A 26,550-nucleotide genomic window follows, 5' to 3' on the forward strand; every position below is an offset into this window, starting at 1 on the left:
ATGTAAAGTTTAGTTTTGAGTCTATTTTGATTGTAGAGTGAATGATGTGAGATTGAAATAATGTAACCATATGTTGGTATTTGGACATTGAATCAATTATGAGAAATTTTTGTGGTGGATATTATATGTACAAACTAATTTTTTTAAAATAAAATGAAATGAGGAGTAAAAAACAATTACAAGAATAATATTTGTTAATCAAACCCGGTGACTCTGGTCAAGAAAAATTTACAAAAAAAGTTCAAGTTGCATTAATTTTTGAAACCGGTGACTCTGGTCATAAACTTGAGACTAATTCTATAGAAGGCAAATCATAAAAAAGTAATAAAGCAAAACTCTAAAAAAAGGTAAAAAAAAAAAAAAAACATATTCGAGCAAACCTCCTAAAGTCGGTCTTAATATCTAAAAGCTTGTAACTTGTGAAAATTCTGGACCTAGGGGTTCAATAAAAAAAAAATTAAGTCCCAACCAATTTAATTTTAAAGGAATAAAATCATGAAAAAAAAATGAATTTAAAAACTTTCTAAAGAATAAAAAAGATAGTAAAAAAAAAAAAGAAGAACGAGCATCAAAGTTTAATGGAAAAAAACCTATGGAGGATGAAATTGTTAAAGAAAAGCATTTTTAAAAATGACCCAAAAAAGAGAAGAATAGCTAAATAGAAAGAACGGAATAAGAATCAAATTGAAGATGTAGAAGAAAATAAAAAGAGAGCATGAAATATTTTTTTTGTTGTAATTTTGTAAGTTCATTTCAAAGATTAGATAAGAATAGTAAATTAAAGGACATAATACCAATGATAAAGCGAAAAAATTGAAGTGCCGTTTGATTCTTGAAATTTTAAAGGCTTGTCAACGTATTTGAAGTATGGAGATGAGAAGAAAAAAAAAATTATGTCGGCCACCAAACCAAAAAAGGCATCTGTCGACCATTCATCTCCATCAATTATGGCGGCAATTAAGGACCCGCATAACAGTAGTCCGTAGCAAGTGGTTGTTTCGCGGGCAGGACGACTTTAAGGTGGTCATCGCTCGAATTATATTGGGTTGTCTTGCACGCGGTCCGTGTAGCCGAACACGGTTTTTGTCTTAATAATTACTCTATTTATATGTAACTGCAGTAATGCCCTGAGTAAGCTCTAACAATACAGGAATAAAACAATAAAAAACCACGTATAATATGACAATACAAAGATAAAACCTTATAGATGAGAATTATGTTTTCTTTTATCTTTAAAGGTAACAAGTGTAGTTAATACACATTTGAAAAAAAATTAGAACAAACCAGGTCACTCACCTTGGATGTGGAAAGAGCATATATTCATTTTTATATTTCATTTTTAATACTAATTCTACTTGGATAAATAATAACTAGATCTACAATCTCAATCAATATCTGTTAAAAACAATCTGGTATTCATGATGCGTGGACAAATCCTAAGTTGTATTCCTTAAAGACAATTTATCATTATATTATTACAATGAAATGAAATGTGTTCTGAGTCCTGATGAAACAGTAATTTTCCTAAAATATATTTTTTTAAATTAATCATAGCTCATTAAGTTGTTTTAAGGTCATTTTGCTCCAATGTAATTTGATGAGCCTCGTGTTCTAATAGAAATAAAAAATCTCTAAAAGATTGGATGGAGGGTGTTTGCATATGCGGCCAGCACTATTGATGAGGCTGTGTGCTCCACAACCCTTTCTTGATTTCGTAGCGACATGCAAAGGGCCCAAGACATTGGATAAAAAGTAAAGATTTGTAAAGGATGCATTCAAAGCTTCAAGAGAATTAATGAAAAACACCCAGAAAATGATGGCGAGGGAGACACATCGTCCTGTGAATTATTGAAATCGAATGCTATCTATGTAATGCTGAGGTTTCTGGACATCGAACATAAGGAACTATTTTTTAAAGCTATTTTTTTTATTTTAAAAAATATATATTAATTTTCACTTTATTTAACATTCACGGTGAACATTATCAAAAAGCATTACAATCATTGCTTTGTTTTGGGACTAAAAGGAAGAATGTAAAATGAAATTCTGCAAAGATCTCAGAATGGACCTTCTAGACTGACAAAGCTGCCCAGAACATGACTATCATGGCTGCCAATTTGGATATATCATAAGCATATGTTGCTTCCAAGTTCCGTTCAAGGAGCTTAAGAAGAACCTCGTGAAGGAAGTCAAAACATTTGAGAAGCCTAAAAAACAGAACACAAGGGACCCTTTTGTTCTTGCGTTTTCTGGACTGCTAGGCTGCCCTAATATGCCGAGTCTTTGGTTGCTTGGCTTTTGTTTATCATATTTCTTTCAGTAGCGTCTGAGGCTCTCATGTATGATATCTCTCTCTTTCGGCACGGACTCATGGCTTTGCTCCTGTGATGCTTCATAAGCCAATGGCCTATCAAAAGCAATAAACTGTGCCTTTGTGTTAATGTTCTTGTTAATTGAGAAACAGCAATATTGGAACATCTCGCAATTGGGTACCAGCAAGGTCCATTATCCTGGGTTTCCTCTGATAGAGACAGACAGTCAAGAATCAGGAAGCTATAGGCGTCAATGCCAAGCTTTCCGGCCCTCTTCTTTTTTCCTTAAAAAATGTGGACCAGGAGGCCTAACAGGGCCCATCGGTTTCAATCCACAAAGGGAAAGAGTTCCATAACACTCTACTGGCGTGACACCTTGAATTGGGAAGCTTAATCTCGGCTATTTTTGCTTCTTCATTTCTTTCGTGATGGTTTAGTAATGGACCAGAAATGAACTTGCAGATTCTCAACCAAGTAAAAGCGGGAGAAAAATCCATAGTTTTTGAGACAAACAAAAACTTCTACCTTGATTTGGGCCTTAATACTAAATTGAGACATTAAAGCCTCGCGTACTGGTTGGAAAACATTAACTCAAAATAATATTTTATCTTAGGAAAATACATGTCTGCACAACCCTGTTTCCAAACGAAACTGAAAAGCAAGGCTTTTCTCCAGGATTATAGATTGTATTCTAAAGATAACTTTCTTTATCTATCTACTTACGTATGTGTCCATCTTACCAACAGTCCTCTATAATATTAGAGCCAGAATTCGCCAGAAATAGCTCTGTTAGATTTCTTGAAAGCTTTTTTCGTAACCTAGAAATCCCTAAACCAAGAACTCAAATTGTTCTGTGTGGACTAATTTTCATGTACTCGTTCGGGCCTTAGTCCATGTTCTCACTCCTGCTGGCTCTTCATCTTCCTTCACTGTCTCACACTGCTGCAGTGGCATCCACAAAATATTGGTCAAAATCATCTGTACAAGACCAGTTCAATTGTTTGGATTATGATTTTGAAGTTTCCAAAAATAGAAAGGCAAAATCAACAAATTATTTAACTCTTTAGATATTTGTAGCTTCCTCTAATAGTTTTTAAAGATGCGTAGGATGATCTACCTTACATTTTTTGTCCCTTCCTTTTCTCATTTCAAATTATCTCATAATTTGTTTAAGCTGAGATTGACTTATTATTTTCGTAACAGGTAGTGAACAAAGGATCTTGTCGTTGCAAAATTAACAAAGACATGCATATTTCTTCTTCTTTTAAACGAAACAGAAAATTAAAGATGATCTTTAAATTCATGGATCGCTGTCTGAGATAAAGGGTTATTTTAAAAAAAACGGAAACAAAATCTATCGAATCCTGTTTACGCTGACATAATCAATCAAGAACCCAATTATATGAACTCACGCTGTTGTAGGCGCTTTCTTGACAACGTGGTCCGATTATTAGGAGGAAGGAACGTAAATCTGATCCTCACCTGCCAGAACGGCACACCCTTTCAGATGGAGATAAAAAGCTCTGCCAGAGGAAGCAGCTGGTGGATGTTGATAAATAGGCACTGTGATGCTTTACAAGCCTTCTCCTTCTCTGACCCAAACCGCCTTTGAAAAAATAATTCTCCCTCCCTCTTCCTGAATTATCTTTGCCCCCATCTAAGCTTGCCTTCACTGCTTTCAGGAAGGTATGCCCACCTCACTGGCAAATTACATTATCTCACAGTATTATAAAAAAAAAAGCGTAGCATAAATGAATTTACTTCAATATTTTTCATAGAGTTGATGGTACAGAACTGTTACGCGTGGCGCTTGAATCCAGTGTAAAGAAATAAGTACTGCTTTTCCCTTCCTATTTTTTGTTTTCCCTGGCTGTAATTAAATTATTACCTGGCAGTTACTGATGTAATAAGCCTGATCAATCCCAGTATATGCTAGGTTCACTTATTTAGAGGCAGAGGAAGACAGGAATAACAACTGTACTACTACTAGTTTTTGGAGAGCATTGGAGGACCCTGCCGCAGGAATATGGCTTTTGCAAGCACCGCCTGACTCGGCTCAGATAAGTAAGATGATTCTTCTGGGTTTGTCTCAAGGAGTTTTAATAATGATCATCAATGGACTTCACTGAACGTGCTCTTGCCAAGAACTGACCCTTACTGCTTCATACATTTGAGATTCTAACACGCAGCAGAGAAGTAAGTCCTCAAAGAAAACCTGGGTAGCTTAGCACTATAGAAACTTGGCCTGATGAGAGATTAAAGGAGGCGGAATTGCCTATTTTAAATCAGTAATATACTCTAATATTATTTTCCACAAGAAACAGAGTATCGAAGAGATTGAATGTATTCCAAGATTTTCGTGTGTCATGTGTTCAAAATTGAAATGGGAAGGGAAGCACTATCTAGAAGAAAAATGATGTTGCGATTTCCAGGCAATCTATCCATGTGCCTGAAGAATGTTGAGAATATAATATTATATTCTTTTATCCTGGAAAGATAGGCCAAAGCAATTCTAGGTCAATAAAGTGGCCAATCCGCAAATATTGGCAAAGTTTGAATATAAATTAACTAGAATTTTTTATAATGAAATACGAATTAATTGGTATGGAAGTAGTGAGATGGAAATTTTTTATTATATATAAGAGCAATCGAACAAGGGAATTTAAGCCCAAATGATTCCAAAAAGTCCTTCATTCGTAGTCATAATCTACCCAAAGGATCAGTCAATACAATGCCAAACTAATGAAGCAGACGAGGCGAAGGCCAGCCCCAATACGAGCTGAACGCCGCAGCCGAATATGGGATAGAGATTCTGAGAATGTGCACCAGTCCACCAAGTGTTTAGCAATTTATATGAATTCAATGTTTTGATAATATTTCAAAAATCTCCAATAAGAGAAAAACAATGAATATCCTAACAAATATGGTTTTTTTTAATATATTTTCCATTTTAAGCAATTCTTTAAACGTGATCTAAAAAAGGAATCTTAATATTCAAAAAGAATTTTCAACGTCGTTCGATTCACGCATACATTGTTTAAATCATTTGATTTCCGGCATTTTGAGCATGGACGGTTGATTATTGCTCGTTTCAAAAATAACAAAAAAAAGAAAAAATCAAAATTTACCAAAAAGATAAGAATGAAGGACAAGTTTGAAAACCTAGCAACATTTTTTGCTATAAATTACTGGTCTTTAACTCAAACAAAAGGGAGGGGGGGGCTAATTTTTGGAAACACCTGAAAATACAACAAAAAACCCTAAACCACAAAAAACCCTAAAATCCTCTCTAACCAAAGGGAGCCGCCGGAGCCCCCCACCCTTTGGATTTTTTTATTTTTCTCTTCTTCCTGTCCCCAGCCACAGCTCCCCACACCTCAGCCAAACAGCCCCCGAAACCACCGGTTTTATTTTTTTTTTTTCTTCTCCCAGCCAGACACCAACCTCCCCTGGCACGCCGGCCCCTACTTCTTCTCCCTTACCCGGCCAAGACCTCCTGATTTTCCTAGACAACCACTTTTCTCCTTCCAGCTTCTGCTCTACCGACTATCCTTCCTTCTCCAGCATCCGCCGACCGGCGAGCCTATTTCAGATAGAACGACAGTAGCAAGACCCACGGATCAACGGCAGCAGGCGATCTTCCATCTTCAACCGCGACAGACCCCACGGTCTTCTCTTCATCTCTCCACCACCGGCCACCGAACAACAGCTTCAACAGCCGCGGAGCAACCGCGCCGATCGTTGCCAACCCGAAGCAGAGGAAGAGAAGACGAAAACCCAGCACCCACCGAAGCCCATAGCTCTCAGCTCAGCCGGCTTCTCTCTCTCAGCCACCGTGGACAGATCCGATCTCCTCAGCACCGCCACCGGACTCCTGCTTCAATCGACGCACCGACAGCTCCTCCTCCACGACCGATCTGCCACCGGAGAAGAAGAAGAAGCACATGCAGATCTGTCGGAAAGAAGAAAAAACCGAAGCAGATTTTTAAAACGCAAGAACAAAAATAAAAATCAACTGCCTGTTGTGTGCGTTTTTTTGTTATTTTTCAGGTCACAGCATCATCGCCGGTGAGGAGGAGAAGAAGGAGAGGAAGCCGTGGCTGATCCCCTGCTTTTTCCTCACGGCGGCGCGTGAATCCACGCGCCGCCAGTGACGTGGCGCGTGGGAACGAGCGCGCCACCGCTGTTCCAGCAGCTCCAGAAGTCGTCCTGCCACTGTTCAGGGGTGTTTTGGGGGTCATTTTTGTAAATTTCCGAATTGTTTAATGTAATATTTATTTAGTATGAATTTTTATTTGTATTTTGTAAATATGGATGTAAAAGAAAAGACAAAAAAGAAAGAAAAGAAAAGAAAAGAAATAAAAATAGTGAAAGTGAAATGTGTGTGTTTGTATGTGTTTTATTTTTTTTTATATATATTTTATTTTTAATGATAAAATTGCAGATATTAAAGAAGAATTTAATATTTTGATTGGATCACGGTTAAGAATTATTAACTTATACGTAAGTGATATTTCTAATTTCCGATGAAAAGACAATTATTAAAACTTCTTTAACACATCAAATTCGCGAAGCAGCTTACCTCAGGTAGGGTGCGTTAGGGGTGCTAATACCTTCCCTAACCACAACCAGTTCCTTACCCGCGATCTCTGACAAGACCAGTACATCCGGTTTCCTAGTAGCCCGAAATTAATTACTAGGTGGCGACTCCAACAAACCAAATTCAAGCAAACAACAACGAGAAAGATTTAAATCGCCAGCCGATGCCGCGCGCGCTGATTTTTTTTGGGGTGCGACAGAATGGCGACTCCGCTGGGGAAGGTACTGTTTCTAACATTATTGGACTAAGCTTTGTGTATTTGATGTGTTTAAGTTTTTTGCAGTTTTATCTTGTTAATATTTTTTCCATGCATTTTTTAGAATTGTTTCATGCATCACCTGTATTTATTTTGAAAAGCACACACAAGCTTGTAGGTTAGGTGGGGAACTAACGATCTGCCCTAAAACTATTGGTCAGGGTTCAGATGCGTGAAACACCCAACTCATATCTGAGTGCCTGCTTGGTAATGGTGGGTATACGTGCCTTAACCATTCCTTGCAACGCCCCCATACTGTCTTTACAAAGAACGTCACTGGGCAGATATGAGACCCTTTTAAGACCAGATAGAAAACCTACCCATGTTCACATAATGAATAGAACCTGTCCTTAGGTTGTATGTGCTATCGTTTTTTGCATAAGGGCAAACCCTTCTTGAAGCATCTTGAACTCAAGACTTGTGGGTGACACATTGGCCGTTGCTCCGAAAATTTTCATTGTAGAGTTTGGGCAAAAATCACGATTCTTGTCCATCATACAAGAGTTACGACCATATTGTCACCTCTCGAAGGGTGCGTTCATCATATAGATTACATGTTCATACATTTATCATGCATGAACCAGGTCGAAACGTAGGACCCCTGTACAAGTTGTGCTGCACGAGATTGAAGAAAGATAATGGAAGTGAACAAAGGAGTCAGATATAGGTTCAAGTATCAGATTAAGGTTGAGAGCATCAAGGGTGAAGTAGCGGGACTCAGATCTGCTCGAACAAGTGTTGAGCATCAAATGGAAAGAGAGTGTCTGCATAGTTTTCTGTGGGAACACTGCTTGTTCCTATCCCATTGAAGTTGTATCTCTCCTTTTCCGTCATGAACAATATCAACAATGCCTTCAATCATCAACTAATGACAATTCTGATTCCTGTCCAGTTGCACTGTTAAGTGTTCATCGCATCCACCTCATCTAATATAATCAAACGACCACTAGCCTCATGTTCATGGTGCATTAGTCTGCTTGGAAGCTGCCCTGATTATGAGCTCAATTTCATTTCAGCAGCACAAGATGCTGGTCTGAAAAACCATGATTAAACACTGAACTTCAATGTGGCAGAGCTCCCTCTATAAAAATCCATTTATGGCTTTGCAAATTGGGAATGCAAGAGGGAATTTATAAGTTGCATATGCTACAAATATTTCTCTCATCAGTTTCAGCACGAAGACCTCTTAGTAGGTTGAAGAGCCAGACCTGGTCTGGAAAATATGAGCAGACATCAAACTTCAACGTAGCAGAGCTCTTTCGGCAGGAATCTGTTTGTAGATCCGCAAATGGGAAATCCAAGAAGGAATACAGTAGTTTCAGATCAGCTATGATTTTCCTCCAACAGTGTCAGTATTAAAATGCAAGAGTAGAGAGAAGAGACATGCCTAGACTGAAAAACATGAAGAAGACTGAAACTTCAACAGAGCAGGACTTCCTCTATAGGTATTTGTTTTGTTGTGAGGATTTGCCGAAAAATTGAACAAGCTATCAAGATGAGAAAGATTGAAGGTTCTGCCAAGGATTCCAGAGAAACAATGAGATAAATCAAAAGAAGACTCTGACGGCGGAAAACCTTAATTATATGGTCTAGCCAGGTCTCACGGTAGCATCAATTGCTCAAATGTCTTTACCAAGATTGACATTCCTTTGCCACTTAAGTTTGTCGACCAGCATCTGCCAGATTCCAGAATTTTGCTTGACTTTGACAAATCTTATGCAATCACCATTTTCTGGGTGGTTTAATCCAGACAAGAGATGTGATGTCATGATGGGGTCCTCAACCATTTCAATTGAGCAATTTCAAGAATTGCAAGAATTGAGTTTGAAAGTTGGTGAGCAAGAGACAAGTGGAGTCGGTGAAGGAGGGTGTCATTGGCTATATTGTCCCCCGAACATCCTAAGAATGACATGTGATCGAGAATGTTTTGCAAAACACAGATATTGCCAGAAAAGCTTATTCGAGAATGGTGATGAACAGTCAATCATATTGTTATGGAATTCTGCATTTTGTTTTGGGATCACATCTCATCCTTCAACGAAACATGCTTTGCTTTTGTCTCTTTGTTGTTTTGAAATCAACAGATGTTTAGCATTTTATTCTGACAAAATATTTTGATCAAACTCCAACATGCGATAAAGGTTAATCAATCCGGAAGATTAAAAGTGTTTTGATTACAGAAATGACTTGATGCTTGTTGAAATGACATGAGGTGACTAAACAATTTTGAACTCATACCTCCTGAAACTGAACCACACATCATATAGCTATGTTTTAACAGTATGCATAATGACATGTAGTGGATTCGGTAGTTATGGACTCGTGAATCATGATTCTTACAAGTCCCAATCATTACACTGGATGAGGTCAAAATTTATCGGTTCTAACCGACCTTGCTTGAAATGAGAAAAGGCCATCTTTGATATCCCTTCACTTTCTAAAGATTATATCCCTTGCAGTCCCATTTTGAGCCTAGTAAAATATTTTCTTTCAAAAAAGAAACCCTGACTAGGATCACACCGCACACTGGGGGCAAATGAGAGATATTTTGGAGACATTGATATAATTAATGGATAAAGGGGAAGGCTTAGAACAAAGGTCCAATGATTGAGAGAGAGCTAAAAGAAAACATATAGACTGGGGGCATATAAGAAAATTTTGAGGAAGGCTATGAAAAAAAAGAATGAAAAAAAGGAAGTTGAAATTGCCCTCACTTAAATACAAGTCAAAGATAAAGGAAGGAGAACGCCTATCAAGTCTATGAAGAGCAAAAGAAATTTCAATCAAGGAAATGCACAACAAAAGTCAATACCAGAAAAGACTAAGCTATAAACGTGACTTTTGGTGTCCATTATAAAGCTTTTGATGTTATCAGATGATTAAGGTTGGTTATTCATCAAGGAAATGTGGATTTGCATTATGACTTATGTTAAGAAAAGTCTAAACTTTGAGGTTAACAAGGTTATATGTCGTTTCCTCTACAAAGACAACAATAGAAAAGAGTTGATGAATAGTTGATGTTGATCCTAGGTCTTTGAAACCCTCAAACACCTTTTGAGCCTGTGAAATTCCTTTCTTTCATAGCCATGAACCATAGCCTGCATTACGTGCTTTTAAAAGCCCTTTTTAATCAAGCAAGAAATTTGAACCGATAAATGGAGCTCTCAAAACTTAAAGAGCTTTTCCATAAGGTTCGTGACTTCATGAATTAAGCTACTGGTTATTATGCATGCTGATAAAATAAATGCTAAGAAAAGAAACAACTTTTCTTGATAAAGCCTCAGCATCTTGTTTTTGAAATTCATGAAAATGTCACCTCATCACAGACCATCAAATGATATACCCAATATCAAGGATTCAAATTGATACAAAGAACCATGGAAAAAGCCATTTTAATCCTACAACGGGTCGATTTCTGTTTTCAAAATACAAGACAATCAAAGGACTGTGTATTTCGAATAACGTGTGTTGGGTCTTTGATCAAAAAGCTTGATTTTCAAAAAGATTTCCAAAAAAAGGACATCTCTGATTTCATTTCAACAAACTAGACTTTGAATAGACATGATCTTTGAAATATGAGAGTTGATTCCAGAACAAGGAAGATTATCAAACACAAAAGAACATTGATTGAGTATGCAAAAATCGTTGATAGAAATGACATTGAAGTCCTCGACACTCCTTGAAAAGTTGAGCAGCTGGGGGCAATACAGTGGACCTTAAGAAGGAAAACAAACAGTATCCAGATCAACTGGGGGCAAAGAAAGAATCACATGATGAGTCATCAAAATCCATCAAAGTCATTCCTGGCATTCACAAAAGCCATTTGGTTGTAAACAGAAGAATGAGCATGTTCAGATCAACTAGGGGCAATGTTGTTCAAAGACAATCCATGATTTAGTGAACTTCAGCAACAATTGATGAGCAACACTGCACTTGAAGGATATTTTCATATCTTCATCTTGGGTAACCCTCTGAAACATGGCTATGACTCCTGACAGATGTTATCGGGTGAGTGCATTTGAATGAACATCGAACATATGCACACCACCAAGACTGACTGTGGAACAATGCTGCACTGAAGGACAATCTCATATTGTCATCCTTTGAAACATGGTTATCGACAGACGTTACCACGCAACTGCATTGAATGAATGTCAGAAAGGCACCCACCCCGAAGACTGACTGTGTGGGACAATTTGTTTTAAGCCAGATGAGCACTTCACCGCATGAGTATGGGTGATAGAAGTAGCATCATTGATGAGGCCGAGGCATTTCTTTTCACAATCTGATTAGAAGAGTTGAAAGGAGTCCATGAGAAGAGCACTGAGCATACAACCATGAGCCTTTGTACTGCAAGCTATGAGATGCATGATTGGATGACTGAATGAGTTCCAAGAAGGCTGATGATAACATGTACTTGAAGAGTACTGTTTCAAATAGAGGCAAGTTCATGACTGATTAACAATTTTGATGGGTATTGGCATGATGCACACAATCAATCAGAGGATAATTCTCAGAAGAAGCCAGGAGAAAATCCTTCATGATGAATCAAGCAGTACCACACTTGGGGGCAGGGTCAAGCTTGATGAACGATGCAAGCAGTAATTGTCAAAGACAGCCCGGGATGGGCACTGCGTTTACAGCTGAGTGGATGGCCAGTACATGAATGAGTCAATGCCTCGGAAGAACAAAGAAAGCTTTGGGATGCAAACAAGGGAACCCTATGAAGATGGAGCATCAAGGAGGGGGGGGGGGACCTATATTTTTTCTCAGGTAAGTATACATGCATATTGATCATAATGCATTGCTTTTAACATTGTCAGGTCGGTGTTTCATCATCATCTTTTGGGTAGTGTGTTTTCTAACCCTACTTCATTTTGAGTGCGCCTTTGAGCTCTCACCTCTTTTTGTGAGCGCCTTTGAGCTATCATCTCGGGTAGTGCGTTTTTCTAACCCTACCTCATTTCGAGTGCGCCGTTGAGCCCTCACTTCTCAGGTAGCGCGTTTTCTAACCCTACCTCATTTCGAGTGCGCCTTTGAGCCCTCGCCAACATTTTTCTTGGGTAGGTCACCCATTACAATGAGACCACACTTCATATTCTTTCCATCTGGGTAGGTCACCCATCATAATGAGACCATTTTTTTTCACATTCTTTCCACCTGGGTTGGTCACCCATGACAATGAGACCGCGTTCTTCATATTTTTTCCATCTGGGTTGGTCACCCATTACAATGAGACCACACTTCATATTTTTTCCATTTTTTGGGTAGGTCACCCATTACAATGAGACCGCACTTCATATTCTTTCTATTTGGGTAGGTCGCCCATCACAACGAGACCACCTTTTCATATTCTTTCCACGTGGGTAGGTCACCCATTACAATGAGACCACACTTCTTCACATTTTTTCCATTTTTGGGTCGGTCACCCATACAATGAGACCAGCATTTTTCCAGGGTTAGTCACCCGTACAATGAGACCAGCATTTTTCTAGGGTTCGTCACCCGTACAATGAGACCAACATAGGGTTCGTCACCCGTACAATGAGACCAACATAGGGTTCGTCACCCGTACAATGAGACCATCATAGGGTTCGTCACCCGTACAATGAGACCAACACAGGGTTAGTCACCCGTACAATGAGACCAGCATTTTTCTAGGGTTCGTCACCCGTACAATGAGACCAACATAGGGTTCGTCACCCGTACAATGAGACCAACATAGGGTTCGTCACCCGTACAATGAGACCACCATAGGGTTCGTCACCCGTACAATGAAACCAGTTTTTTTCTAGGGTTTGTCACCCGTACAATGAGACCAGCAGCACCAGGGTTCGTCACCCGTACAATGAGACCAGAATGAGGTCGCCAGATGGGATCTCATGTAGCTTTGGTTAAGGGGAATCGCCAGATGGGATTTCAGGTTGACCGAGTTACACATATTTTCGTTCCAGTTGAATGAGGTCGCCAGATGGGATCTCATGTAGCTTTGGTTAAAGGGAATCGCCAGATGGGATTTCAGGTTAACCGAGTTACACAGTTTAGTTCCAGTTGAATGAGGTCGCCAGATGGGATCTCATGTAGCTTTGGTTAAAGGGAATCGCCATATGGGATTTCAGGTTAACCGAGTTACGCAATATTTTCGTTCCAGTTGAATGAGGTCGCCAGATGGGATCTCAGGTAAACCCAATGTGTGGGCAGGTCGCCCGTGAAAATAGACTATTGGGAGAGTGTGGGTCGGTCGCCCGTGAAAATAGACTAGGGTGAGTATGTGTGGGCAGGTCGCCCGTGAAAATAGATCAGTGTGAGTGTGTGGGCAGGTCGCCCAAGATAATGAAATCATTTTCCTTTTGTTTTCTTTACAAAGCTTACTATGCAAAATTTTGAGGAGTTTTGCTTCGTAAGCATTGTAAAGAGGGGGCATCTGTTGCTACCTAATTTTTGACCCATGTTTTTGATATATTTTCAAAAAATCCAAAAATAGAGAAAAACAATGAAAATCCAAAAAATATGTTTTTTTAATATATTTTCATCATTTTAGCATTTTTAACGTCGTCTAAAAAAGAATTTAAATTGTTAAAAGATTTTCAAACGTGTTCGACTTTTCACGCATCATTTTTAAATCATTGATTTTCCGCATTTGAGTCGACGTTGATATTGCTCGTTTCAAAAAATACAAAAAAATAAGAAAAATCAAAATTTACAAAAAGAAAGAAGTTGAGGGACCAAGTTGAAAAACCTAGCAACATTTTTGCCTATAAATACTGGTCTTTAACTCAAACAAAAGGGAGGGGGGCTAATTTTGGGAAACACCAGAAAATACAACAAAAAACCCTAAACCACAAAAAACCCTAAAATCCCTCTCTAACCAAAGGGAGCCGTCGGAGCCCCCCACCCTTTGGATTTTTTTATTTTTCTCTTCTTCCTTCCCCAGCCACAGCTCCCCACACCCAGCCAAACAGCCCCCAAACCCACCGGTTTATTTTTTTTTTTCTTCTCCCAGCCGACACCAACCTCCCCTGCACGCCGGCCCCTACTTCTTCTCCCTTACCCGGCCAAGACCTCCTCTGATTTTCCATAGACAACCACTTTTCTCCTTCCAGCTTCTGCCACCGATCTATCCTTCCTTCTCCCAGCACCGCGACCGGCGAGCCTAACAGACGACAGTAGCAAGACCCACGGACAACGGCAGCAGGCGATCTTCCATCTTCAACCGGCGACAGACCCACGGTCTTCTTCATCTCTCCACCACCGGCCACCGAACAACAGCTTCAACAGCCGCGGAGCAACCGCCCGATCTGCCACCTGAAGCAGAGGAAGAGAAGACGAAACCCAGCACCCACCGAAGCCCATAGCTCCTCAGCTCAGACCGGCTTCTCTCTCTCAGCCACCGTGGACAGATCCGATCTCCTCAGCACCGCCACCGGACTCCTGCTTCAATCGACCACCGACAGCTCCTCCTCCACGACCGATCTGCCACCGGAGAAGAAGAAGAAGCACATGCAGATCTGTCGGAAAGAAGAAAAAACCGAAGCAGATTTTAAAACCAAGAACACAAAATAAAAATCAACTGCCTGTTGTGTGCGTTTTTTGTTATTTTTCAGGTCACAGCATCATCGCCGGTGAGGAGGAGAAGAAGAGAGGAAGCCGTGGCTGATCCCCTGCTTTTTCCTCACGGCGGCGCGTGAATCCACGCGCCGCCAGTGACGGTGGCGCGTGGAACGACGCGCCACCGCTGTTCCAGCAGCTCCAGAAGTCGTCCTGCCACTGTTCAGGGGTGTTTTGGGGTCATTTTTGTAATTTCCGAATTGTTTAATGTAATATTTATTTAGTATTGAATTTTTATTTGTATTTTGTAAATATGGATGTAAAAGAAAAGACAAAAAAGAAAAGAAAAGAAAAGAAAAGAAATAAAAATAGTGAAAGTGAATGTGTGTGTTTGTATGTGTTTTATTTTTTTTTTATATATATTTTTATTTTTTAATGATAAAATTGCAGATATTAAAGAAGAATTTAATATTTTGATTGGATCACGGTTAAGAATTATTAACTTATACGTAAGTGATATTTCTAATTTCCGATGAAAAGACAATTATTAAAACTTCTTTAACACATCAAATTCGCGAAGCAGCTTACCTCAGGTAGGGTGCGTTAGGGGTGCTAATACCTTCCCTAACCACAACCAGTTCCTTACCCGCGATCTCTGACAAGACCAGTACATCCGGTTTCCTAGTAGCCCGAAATTAATTACTAGGTGGCGACTCCAACAAACCAAATTCAAGCAAACAACAACGAGAAAGATTTAAATCGCCAGCCGATGCCGCGCGCGCTGATTTTTTTTTGGGGTGCGACAACCAGCAACCCCTGAGCAGCAGGCGGAGGATGCGGAGGGGAGGTGTTCTCACTACTAGTCGGTCAGTCCGGCAAGCCGACCCCCAAGTCATAGACAGCACAAATAGGCGGCTCTGAAGCCTCAGGTCTCTGACCTTGGATTTTTACGTTACGCATAATCTTGACTAGTATAAACGGATTTCATATAATCAACTATTTTATTTTTTATTTTTTCCTAGACAGGAGATTCCAGCATTTCAAAAAAAAAAAAAAAGTTGTGAATAGAGCAGTATTTTCAAAGAATATCAACTCCCCATATACTTAAAAAAAAAAAAAACAGAGACTATATTTAATTAACTGAATGGTATTGACTATTGATTTTCATAATAGTAAGGCAAAAGGAATTTATTAAGAGCAGAACCATCGATGCATTATTGTTGACTTTGAAATTAAAAACAATTAATTTAATGATGAATTTAATTCCTTGATTTTGAAGAGGCAGGATCCTTGTGGCCGGAGGAGAGGCTGAAGAAGGAAGTATCCTACAAGGAAAAGGAGGAGGAAGGTACACAAATAAGAAGGCTTAGATGCGGCAGAAACATCATTAAAGTCTAGCAGAAACCCGCAGAATTCTAAGTTCTGATTCAAGGAATTTTGAGTTCTGAGTTGACGCGAGAATAAATTAGTTAATTTTCAGGAATTATAACTTTTATAGAGTAATAAGAAACACCATTATAAACTTCTCCAATCCTCCCTCTTCTGTTCTTGTTCTTGCTTGCAATTTCCGTCACCATGAGAATTTCATCAATAAAAAGGCCGATTACATAGTGCAAGGGCTCTAAGCCTGTAAATAACAGGGCCCATAAAGAAGCATAAGCCCACAAAATCTGTAACTAAGCCCATTGCAAAGGAGAGAAAAATTCAAAAAGTCACAGTCAAGCAAATTAACTTCCAATAAACAATATAGCATATGCACGAAAAGTGAACTGCAGATTTACATGTCAGAATAATTTTGTCTGCAACCGGGCAGTATTAGCACGCCCGTGTATGTGATAAGAGAATTGGGGCTCAGGTTCAAAGGTCAAACTTCAAGACCCCCGGAGGTGGGCTCAGGTGGCTAAGAGAATTGGGGCCGGATGGGCCTGAGACCAGCCCAGCCTCAAGAGTTCCTATCTTCTTTTTTTTTTTTTTTTGGGCTTGATCTAGCCAACTCAGGTTATTAGTACAAACTAATAACCAAGCTAGCCATAGCCGCAAGCATAATAGTGATAGAGTAATTAAAATTACAAGCTGGGAAGAAGGATGATTTAGATGTATTTGTGGTTGTTTTTTAAAGTACTTTTTACTTGAAAATGCATTAAAAATATATTTTTTATTTTTAAAAAATTAGTTTTTAAATCAGCGTATTAAAATAATTTAAAAATATAAAAAAATTATTAATTTGAAGTGAAAATTTTTATTTTAAAATGTAAAAATAAACATGCATTAAGAGTCTCTTAGTAAAGGCAAAGCTGAGGGCATTATGAAGGAATGCAAAAGTCTTCTCTTTTATTTTTCTGGTTTTCCTTGTGTGTTCGTCCCTTTGTTTTTGTTTTTACAGTGATTTCTTCCTAGAAAGGCGTGATATTGGAGTATTTATGATGAGAAAACAGAACCACTTGATAATGTAAGAAAAATGATAATTGATTAAGGTCTCATGACAAAAAGAAACGAAAATAATGGGATAAAAAAGCATGTTATCTTTATATATTTTATTTTGAAAGTGCAAAAATTAACTATAAAAATGATTTGAAAACATATTTATTGTCATGTCTTTTTTCCTTATCTCTACAATAAAAACACGTTTCTATCTAATTGAATATGCACATAGAATTAAGACATTATGGTCCTGTTCAGTTGACCTACAAGGATGGAAAACAAATTACAATGTTTCATGACTTTTTCCTACTTCGAAAGTTCAACACGCTTTTTCGTGGAATTTTTCTACAATTTTATAGGCTGCTATGCCCTGTTGTAAGCTCTATTGATATACAACATGTTGTCAACCATTCTTTCCCTTTGAAAATGACAGAATCCTTTATTATCTTGCAATATTTAGTATCTTGCAATCTTGAAACACAGTTTCTTCAAGAAAGTATATCATAGTAAAACATAACACGGGAGTACAGCATGCCTGCTTACTATTTCTTCTGGTAAACACACGATGCAAGCTTTGGCAAAAGCCATGATCGATAATCCCTGTAAAATTATTCTTAATTTCTGCTATCCCCTTTCAATCTTCCTTAGAAAAGGGAAAGGGGCTCGAAATCCCTTAATAATAGTTCATTTTTTACATTTTTTTAATCATACATTGAAAGAGAACTTTCGCTTTATTTGATCTAGACTATACAAGCTAGTGCATAAAAAGTGGACTCCACACAGTCAGAGCATAATAATTTTGTCGAACAACCGAGCCTTTTCTTTTGGCCTCAGCTCAATCATCACAATACCTGTCTAATTTCGAGATCAGCTTCGTTTTGCTTGGCAACTTTGCCATAGAATTGCTTCCTCTAAGTTCTGACGAGCTTTGTCGTAACGCAAAAAGTCCATAAACAGGAATTCAGAGCTATCTTCTGTGATTATGGTCATTTTCTTCTGTTGTGACTCGTTCAGGTCGACCCCTCTAATGTTCCTTATTGGTATCTCAATCTGCTCATGTGAATCCAATTTCAAAGAGTCAGGCCTCTTTTGTGTACAAGAACAACAACGCAAATTAATACAATTCAATTAACAGAAACACGAGGAATCCCTTTATTTTCTTTATGCGTTGATGTCAAGATTGTAGCCAGTACTTTGAGAAATTATGATCCTGCAGAAATCATTTTATTTTTTTATATAAAAAAGGAAGAAATTGAAGAGTGATCACCAACCCTGTTTATCCTCCAATATTTTAGTGTGTTAATTAATTCTTTTTAAAACCACAGCTTAGAGTTAATTCACGTAATTGAGACAAGGAAAATATAATGAAGAGGAGGTATTTATTCACCTTTCGATCTGTTTCTTCGAGCAGCTCATTCGGAGATTTGAAGGTAACTGATCTCTGACTGCAGAATGCAACCTTCTCAGTGGAAATAAAGAGAAGTCCGGCAACAGGACCAGCTTCAGTTGATAAACAACAATGCGATGCCTTTAATAGCTTCTCCCCTTCACCGACCTCAAATTTCTGCTTGAAAATATTCTTCTTCCCACCTTCTTTAATCTTCTTTGCCTCAAATTTTATTGAGTCTGAGAGACCAACCGACCTCACTGCAATCAACATATGATCAATCATATTTTTCTCTGAAGAAGAAGCTCATGATCATTGATTTATTCACTCATAATGAAAGAAAAGAGGAGAACAGAGTGCTGCTTATGATGATTAGAAGGAACGATTGTTAATTACCACGGTCACGAATTATACTTGCAAAGGTCCTGCTCCCCCCAGTTGTATCCACTTCATCACCTGCACCAGCACGTCAAGGAATTAAAGCTGTCAACATAGAACTAATTTGGACTTAGAAATACCAGTTTATGATCTGTGAAGAAGTTGGAGAAGAACCATGATGATCAGTGGAAGAGGGTGTTCCTGAGGACTCAAAACATGGATGTGAAATGAACTTGGAAAGATTCATTTTGTCAAGCAGCACAAAACAGTTGGATCCACTTCTTCAAGTGCTCAGATCAGAAGAAGCTGAGAGGATTTGGCTAAACTTTTACTTTTCTTTAGTCTTGATGAAAGAGGGCGACTTTAATGATTTTCATTTGCTTCCAGCAGTTCACCTTTATATATAATGACTAAATAATTTCCAAGCAGTTTCATTGCTTGTTCAACGAGTCACGATTTCACACACAAAACTTTGAAAAATTCAAAGATAATTATTACACTGTTTCTGGGCGAACAGTACTGATAAAGACGCATTTAGCTTTCTTTAATTTTTATACTTAGATTTACTTCTTGATCCATCAAAAATTTGAAGAACATAATATAGGAGTCCTTGAGATGGAGGAAATTGTTTATATAACAAATTATATATATATATTGTGACCATATTTAGGTCTTGTTCAATTGTAAGAAAATGCAAAGTAAAAAAATATGTTTTTCTTAATTTTATGAGAGAATGGAAATCAATAATATATTGTGTTATATGATTACTAAACGCGTTATTAATTTGCAAACTAGTTTAGATAATTAATAATTGATTTGTGAATATTGACCCGTTCCTGAGTTATGATAAGTGCAAAATAGAGTTCAGGTATGCCTGTTGATGAGTTTTCAAGGATCTAATCGATAGCTAATAGCTAAAATGGTATTTGAGAGTCTGATTGTATTGTTTTTTAAAATTTTTTTTAAAAAAAAATATATCAAAATAATATTTTTTTTTTAAATCAATTTTAATATTAGTATATTAAAATAATTTAAAAATATAAAAAAATATTGATTTAAAATTAAAAAAAATAATTTTTTTTTAAATAACAAATATATCCTAAATGCCTAGTTGTGCAGACAAGGACATGTCTAATGACTTGACAAGGCAACTAATGCATTGAAGGCTTTAAGATAGCTGCTAGGATCGAAGAAGCTTTCAACCAATGCTCGTACAGGATGATTGATGCTTCTTTTTTTTCTTTTTCTTTTTTGGTTAAGATAATATAGATAGATAAATATGATATCAATGCAGAAGAAAATAAGTATGATTTTTTTTTTAACTAAAATAACATTATTTTGATTAAAAAAAAATGATTCAGTCACAACCCCAGAACCTGAACTTTAGACCAGGTTGGGTTTAAAAACTATAACCTCTCCAATAAAATAACCATTCTTTTTAATTGCTTTAAGTTTGGATTTTACCATTTTAATTTTATTCTCCAAATACCCATAAATGCTAGAGTTTCATTCAATTAATAAGATAGAATATGTGTGGCATGTTAGAGAAAGGGATGCCCACATCTGCTTTAAGTTAGAATAAAATGAATTGTGCATCAACCAACAATCAGGGCCATTAGATCATGTTTCGGATGAAGCCAATCACAGCCGTCTGATAAAATAAAAGTGGTCACTGGTCCATAAGCAATAGGTGTACCAGATCGCCATACATCTCCCACCTCTGGCCACCTCACATCGCAGAACCACCACGAAATCACCTTGACATTGGAGGTTTTTTTTTAAAAAAATGTTTTTTATTTTAAAAAATATTTTTCAACGCGGTGTCAAAACTGCCTTGATTCTTTTGTGTACAAGACCGACAACGCAAATTAATATGAAGAAGTCAATTAACAGAAACATACTTTTATCCCATGCAGTTCCTCTTATTTTCCTCATCGATTCCTGTCAAGGTTGTAGAAAAGTGCTTTCAGTAATTATGATCATCTAGAAAAGTACAAGTGATATTAGGCAATCAAAGTACATCTCTGATTTTTTTTTTTTTAAGTCGTATGAATTTCAATCCTTCAATGTAAAGTTTTATTTTGGTAGAATCAAATAGTAAAAAAATTAAAAGAGATGATTTAGAACAGAATCAGGTGGTGTTTCTATGTCTCTGCTGTGAACTTTCTTTAAGAAACCAATAAAAAAGAAAGAAAGTATGCGATATATATTCAACGCGAAAGAAAGAATTAGGTCGTTTGACTAGAGTTTGAGAAGAATGTGGTGGGAGAAAGAAACCATCATATCCTGGAGTTTTCAAGCCCTTCTATCTATCAGCATTTATGCAGATCCCAACATGTTTTTGGTTGAAACCTTTCTGCTACATTTCTGATCATTCTTCCACTTCTGAAACTAGACGAAGCTGGGAAAGGCAACCTGTTATGTGAAAAATCTAGATATCCTAGGTTCACCAACTCATTTTTGGACTAGGGAAGGTTTATATATATATATATATATATATATATATATATAGACACACACGCACACACACCTATTTTTGGGCATTTTAGCATTATAAATAGGATTACTAAGGTTTTTATGTTTATTCGATGTGTGTTTTTGGTGAAATGGATAGAATATTGAGTTTTTTTGGATAAAAATATCCTAGACCTTGATTTTTAAATGTCGATCATGATCAGAAATTGTTACAAAAAAGGTGTGAGGCCTTCTTCCATTGGTCTAGCCACGCGGCTCATCCTTTTAAGTTCGTCTAGCCCCTTCATCTTTTATGTTTAGTTTTAATTTTCTTTTAAATTATTAAAATAATATTTTAAAAAATGATTCAATTGTTCCATAGTTTCTAAATAAGATTAAAGATTATTTTAGTAATATTTGAGTAATTCCAATTCAATTAATTCATGTTAATTTTTTTTATTAAATTTCATCATTCAGTATACTGAATTATAAATTGAATTTTTCATTTTTTTTATTAAAAATATAATTCTACCCTGTAAGAATCATTTTTACAAGTTAACTATGATAAATTTACCCTTTTTCTTTTATTCTTTTTAATCTACTTGGTCAACAAAATTTGTCAAGAAAAATTCTACACAAATTAATTTAAAACCCAAGCTAATTGAATAGTTAGGTTAGAATTTAAGTTTAAACTGTTATAATTTAATAACAATGTCAAGATATACCGGTATAAATATTAATTTTTTTTACATGACACCCTATTGCGAAAGCACCCTATAGCAAAGGCACGGGCAATAAACTAAGTTTAGACCTAAGCCTAAATAAAATAAATGGTTACCACCACAGCCTCCATTACTGAAAACTGCAGCAACCTAGGAAAGATTTGCAACCGGTGATCCTATCAATTAAAACCGCTTATTCAAAAACCTCACACAAAGTCTTAAAAATTCAGCAATATTCTACAGACAAGGACTGAGACCACGTGTATGGTGCCGAGGATAAATCATCAAAAGTTCACTTCTGACATTTAATTTGTTACTACAACAGAAAACTATGGGATATGAAGACATTAATTGCCATACATCTTACTAGTGCCTGAAAATTAACAAGCTCCATGGAGAAGTTTCTCTACACTGTCTACCTTTCTGTAGTTAGCAGGGCAGACACTCCGTTTTCTTTTTGTAGATAAGCAATTTTAACTCTTCAATCATAATGCTTGTTATCTTCAAAATATTAAGATCAATCACACCTTAAAGACAAAAAGCGAAATTCTACTACAGTGAATGAGGTGGTTGTTTTAGCCTGCTAAAAGACTTCCTAGCTTAATCCGCTCAACATCAATGAGTGAATTAGGTGGTTTTGCAGCTTTATCACAGCTTCGTCTCAAGATCAGGGAATAATTCATCTTCTGTCTCTATAACCTGCCAAGTATTGGATACACACATTAATATGGATTGCAGCAAATTCTATAGCTTTAATTCAAACTGCTCAAAACCAATCAATTAAGCTCAACAACATCAGAAAAAGGGTAGTATGGAGACCCCAAAACTTTATGCCAGTACGTAATTAACTTTAACAGAAGCCTATAGGCACTGAGAAACCAAGTCAGGGAACAGTTAGAACAAAGAATTCAAAAGCATAACAGAAAAATTCCCAGCCTCGCCTATAAAACCTAAATCTAGAAAGTCAAAAGCTAGAAAACTCTGAAAGCATGATCATCATGAACAGATTCTTTCACATCCATCATTTTAGCCTAGGATACATAATGGGTTTGAGGAAAATAGAATCCAAAAAACCAACACTAACAATAACAATAAATTAAACAATATTACAAATAGTATTGGAAATGCAGGAGCCTAAGATGCTAAAAGATTTCCATTGACTCTGCATGGAGGTTAGAGGAAGACCCACTAAATCAGAACCCTTGCATATGATTCTTTGGTAAGCAGCCATTATATTTGGTAACCCTTTGAGGGGCCTTTCAGCATCCATTTAGGACTCCAAAAACTACACCCTAGCACATGATTCTTCTTCGCCCTCCAATCCAAGGTCTTCACAAAAACTGATGGAAAAAATTGGAGCTTGCCTTCTGCTAGGTCATAGAATATCATGCAGATTCAAGTATTGGATCTATCCTAATCCTTCTTTCACTTACTTTATGTTTCCAAAAACCCTTTTACATCCATCCATTGATTTCTCAATGAACATGACTCATTATCTTTGTTAAAACTAGGAGTCCTAAAGTAGATTTTGGTTCAATCTCGTTCATGGAGTCTAACTTTATTCCTAAAATAAGCTAATCTATCCAATTTTCGTTTTTTTTTAAAAAAAAAACTAATCACTATTTTCATGTTGAACTAAACCAACCAACCAGCCAAAATTCTTGATAAATAAATAAATATAGAATTGAAAAATGAATAGAAAATACAGAAAAGAGAAATAATTCCACAAGACAACAAAACCTAAGTAAAGTCAAAATCAGAACCCTTGCCACACAGATTTGATCAGCCATTAGATTTGGTAATGGTAAAACCCACTTGCAACGCTTTGGGAAACTCATGGCATTCATATGCAGCTCTCTAAACTAAAACACAACCTGAGAACTGTTTTTAATTCTTCAATACCCCCAAGTAAATGTCTGTGCTTTAATAGATAAACAAGTAGAAACTAGCCAGCCCCAAATTCTTAGTTGATATAAATTGTAGATCTATACCACAGTATTTATCCTAATAATTCTTGTCTAGAAAATTCTATTATATGTTTCCAAAACCTTCCACATCTAGTGGGTAAGACCCTAAAATTGATTTGGTTCTTTATGCTTGTTTCATGGGGACACCCTTTATCCCTAAAAACAAATCAAAACATCACTGATAATTCTATTGCCACCTAAAAACCCTAAATTTTGATTACTTCAAACAAATCTCAAAACGTCACTAAATTATATTCCTAGACAAACCCTAATCATGACTCTAACAGCTTGTTCCTCCATCAACCTCTTAATAATTCTTAACATAAAAATCAAATCAAATCAAAATTACCTCATTTACAGTAACGATCAGCTTTCTTCTTAACCCGATCATCAAGAGCATCTTCAACAGATTTCAAATCCTTCTTCTCGCTATACCCAAACTTCTTCGTCTCCACAGGAAATAATTCCTCGTACTTCATTTTCTTCGCCGCGTCAATCGTATAAATTATCTCACCAGCATCAGATTCCAAATTCTCCGCCACTGGTGCGGCGTCCTCCACCGTGTCACCCACCGGCTTCTTCTTTTTCTTCCTTTTCTTTTCGATTCCTTTGCTTAGTGTTGCTAAGCTTCCTCCTTTGAAGGTGAGTCTCCCTCCTTTCACTCTCTCGTATGGATCCGACATCGTTTTCGCTCTCGCTCTATCGTTTCTGTTTCGCCAAGGGACTAGAAGAGCAGAGACAGTTTTATTATTATTTTTATTATCTTGAGGAACCCTAATTTACTTTTTCGCCCCTATTATATGTGATGTTTTGGAGAAACGACATCGTTTTCCATGCCCTACAATTATAATTATAATTATAATTATTACACTATAAACTAAAAAGGAAAACAACAGAATTTCACTGTTTTTTTTTTATTATTTTTATTTTTACTGTGGGCTGTGAGAGAGTTGCATTGTGGACTGTGTTATTCTTTTTTTTTTATTATTATTGTTTTTAAATATTATTTTTTAAAAAATTATCTTTCCATGCTATGTTTATACAATTATAAGGCTCTTAGTTATTTTCTGGTCGCGTGTTATATCTTATTGCTTATGCAACTGAATATCCATATTAAATTAGTTTGATGCTTGGTTTTATAAAATAATATTTAATTTTTAAATTAAAAAATTGAAACAAAAAAGATTATATTTGGAACAAAAATAAAGAGGCAACCCCTTTTTTTTAGTCTTTTTACTCTTAAAGAGGCATAAAAAAGTTCAATTCAGTACCTAATTTTTTTTGTCTTTAAGGTTTGGTCCTATTTTTTTTTAAGGATTTCACATTTTTTATCCCTCATCTTCATTAATTTTACATTTTAGTGCTTGAAGTCACAGGAATATATAGAAGAGAAAAAGTGGTTGATCGGCCACATTCTAACTAATAAAAAGACCACATTCTAGCTAATAAAAAGGCATATTTTGGTATCATTGATTTTTTCTTGAAAAGAGGGTTTTAATTGAAGTGTTTTTAAGCTTTTATATGGCCGATAAAAAATAGAGTGTTTTAAGAAAAAAAAAATTTGATTTAGTTTTGTGTTTTTTAATCATTTTTTTAAAGTGTTTAAGGTTATAAATTGATTTATTTAGTTTAATAGGGTGTTTATTAAGTGTTTTTATGTTAAAAATAGATGCAAAATAATTTTTTAGATCCAAAAAGTCTAGCCTGACTTTATGGGCACCTCTCTCATTATTGGTTCAGATTATGTGTCATATAAAACTAAAAATGATGTTTTTCATTTATTTTATTGTTATTTTTTTAATAAAGAAATTATTTACCCCTAAACATAAAAAATAGAAGGCTAATCATGCAAGGTACTTGGAACTCTTTTGTATCAATTTGAACAAAATGTAGTGATTTTGAGTAAAAATTAATCAAAACTAAATTAGAGTTCTTGAGATGAAATTAGAGGAGAAGTAAATTTCTTAGAAATTAGGTTTTAAAAATCTTTGTAGATTGTTGTAAGAGAAAAATCATGTTGAAATAACAAAGAAATTTGGATGGATAATGAAGTCTAAACGCCGGTAATTGAGAGACAAAAAAGGAGGTTTGATGTATTTGTATTATTCTTATAAATTGTATTAAAATTGTGATGATTAAACACATGGATTATAGTTTTGATGAATAGTTCTATTTTTATATGATAAATATGAATTTTAATGTTTTAGGAATTTAATACCTTTGAGAAATTGATGAACTTAAAATGATTTTTAATTGTGTTTATGCCTATAGATGTATTTGTGATTGAAGTAAGATGGAATTAAATTCATGTTTATTTAGATGTAATTGAAACGATATATAAAAAGAAATGAATTTATAAATTTTGGATAAATAATTGAGTAAAATTATAATAGATATTACGATGAATGAAGAGTATTTTTTTGGATATAATAATAATTGATTGAAAACCTGTCATTTTAAAGGATATTGTTGGAGGAGTTCAGCGTGTCAGAGGAGCAAGACATA

General features: G+C 36.3%; 2 protein-coding genes across 2 annotated transcripts; both read right to left on the minus strand.

The window, feature by feature from the left end:
- Window positions 1-17,620: 17,620 nt before the first annotated feature.
- LOC118030368 (putative GEM-like protein 8) lies at window positions 17,621-19,282 on the minus strand. The gene is made up of 4 exons (XM_035034443.2): window positions 19,077-19,282; window positions 18,921-18,980; window positions 18,525-18,784; window positions 17,621-18,187 (listed from the first exon to the last, which is right to left on the minus strand). Exons 1-4 carry the CDS (start codon window positions 19,147-19,149, stop codon window positions 18,005-18,007), a joined length of 576 nt encoding a protein of 191 aa, XP_034890334.1. The 5' UTR covers window positions 19,150-19,282; the 3' UTR covers window positions 17,621-18,004.
- Window positions 19,283-22,355: 3,073 nt separating this feature from the next.
- On the minus strand, window positions 22,356-24,800 carry LOC118030363 (uncharacterized). Its single transcript, XM_035034439.2, has 2 exons — window positions 24,395-24,800; window positions 22,356-22,777 (listed from the first exon to the last, which is right to left on the minus strand). The coding sequence occupies exon 1, from the start codon at window positions 24,726-24,728 to the stop codon at window positions 24,396-24,398; it is 333 nt and encodes a 110-aa protein (XP_034890330.1). The 5' UTR covers window positions 24,729-24,800; the 3' UTR covers window positions 22,356-22,777; window position 24,395.
- Window positions 24,801-26,550: the final 1,750 nt, after the last annotated feature.

The sequence above is a fragment of the Populus alba genome, chromosome 4, assembly GCF_005239225.2.
Source record: "Populus alba chromosome 4, ASM523922v2, whole genome shotgun sequence".
NCBI classification, from domain to species: Eukaryota; Viridiplantae; Streptophyta; class Magnoliopsida; order Malpighiales; family Salicaceae; genus Populus; species Populus alba.

What these genes read in the sequence shown, in the direction of transcription:
- LOC118030368 (XM_035034443.2), bottom strand. Translation starts at nt 19,149, where the DNA reads ATGAATCTTTCCAAGTTCATTTCACATCCATGTTTTGAGTCCTCAGGA. An exon ending in CTCTTCCACTGATCATCATG is followed by an intron (nt 18,981 to 19,076) that starts GTTCTTCTCCAA and finishes GTGCTGGTGCAG; the next exon opens with GTGATGAAGTGGATACAACT. An exon ending in TCGAAGAAACAGATCGAAAG is followed by an intron (nt 18,188 to 18,524) that starts GTGAATAAATAC and finishes TCACATGAGCAG; the next exon opens with ATTGAGATACCAATAAGGAA.
- LOC118030363 (XM_035034439.2), bottom strand. Translation starts at nt 24,728, where the DNA reads ATGTCGGATCCATACGAGAGAGTGAAAGGAGGGAGACTCACCTTCAAA.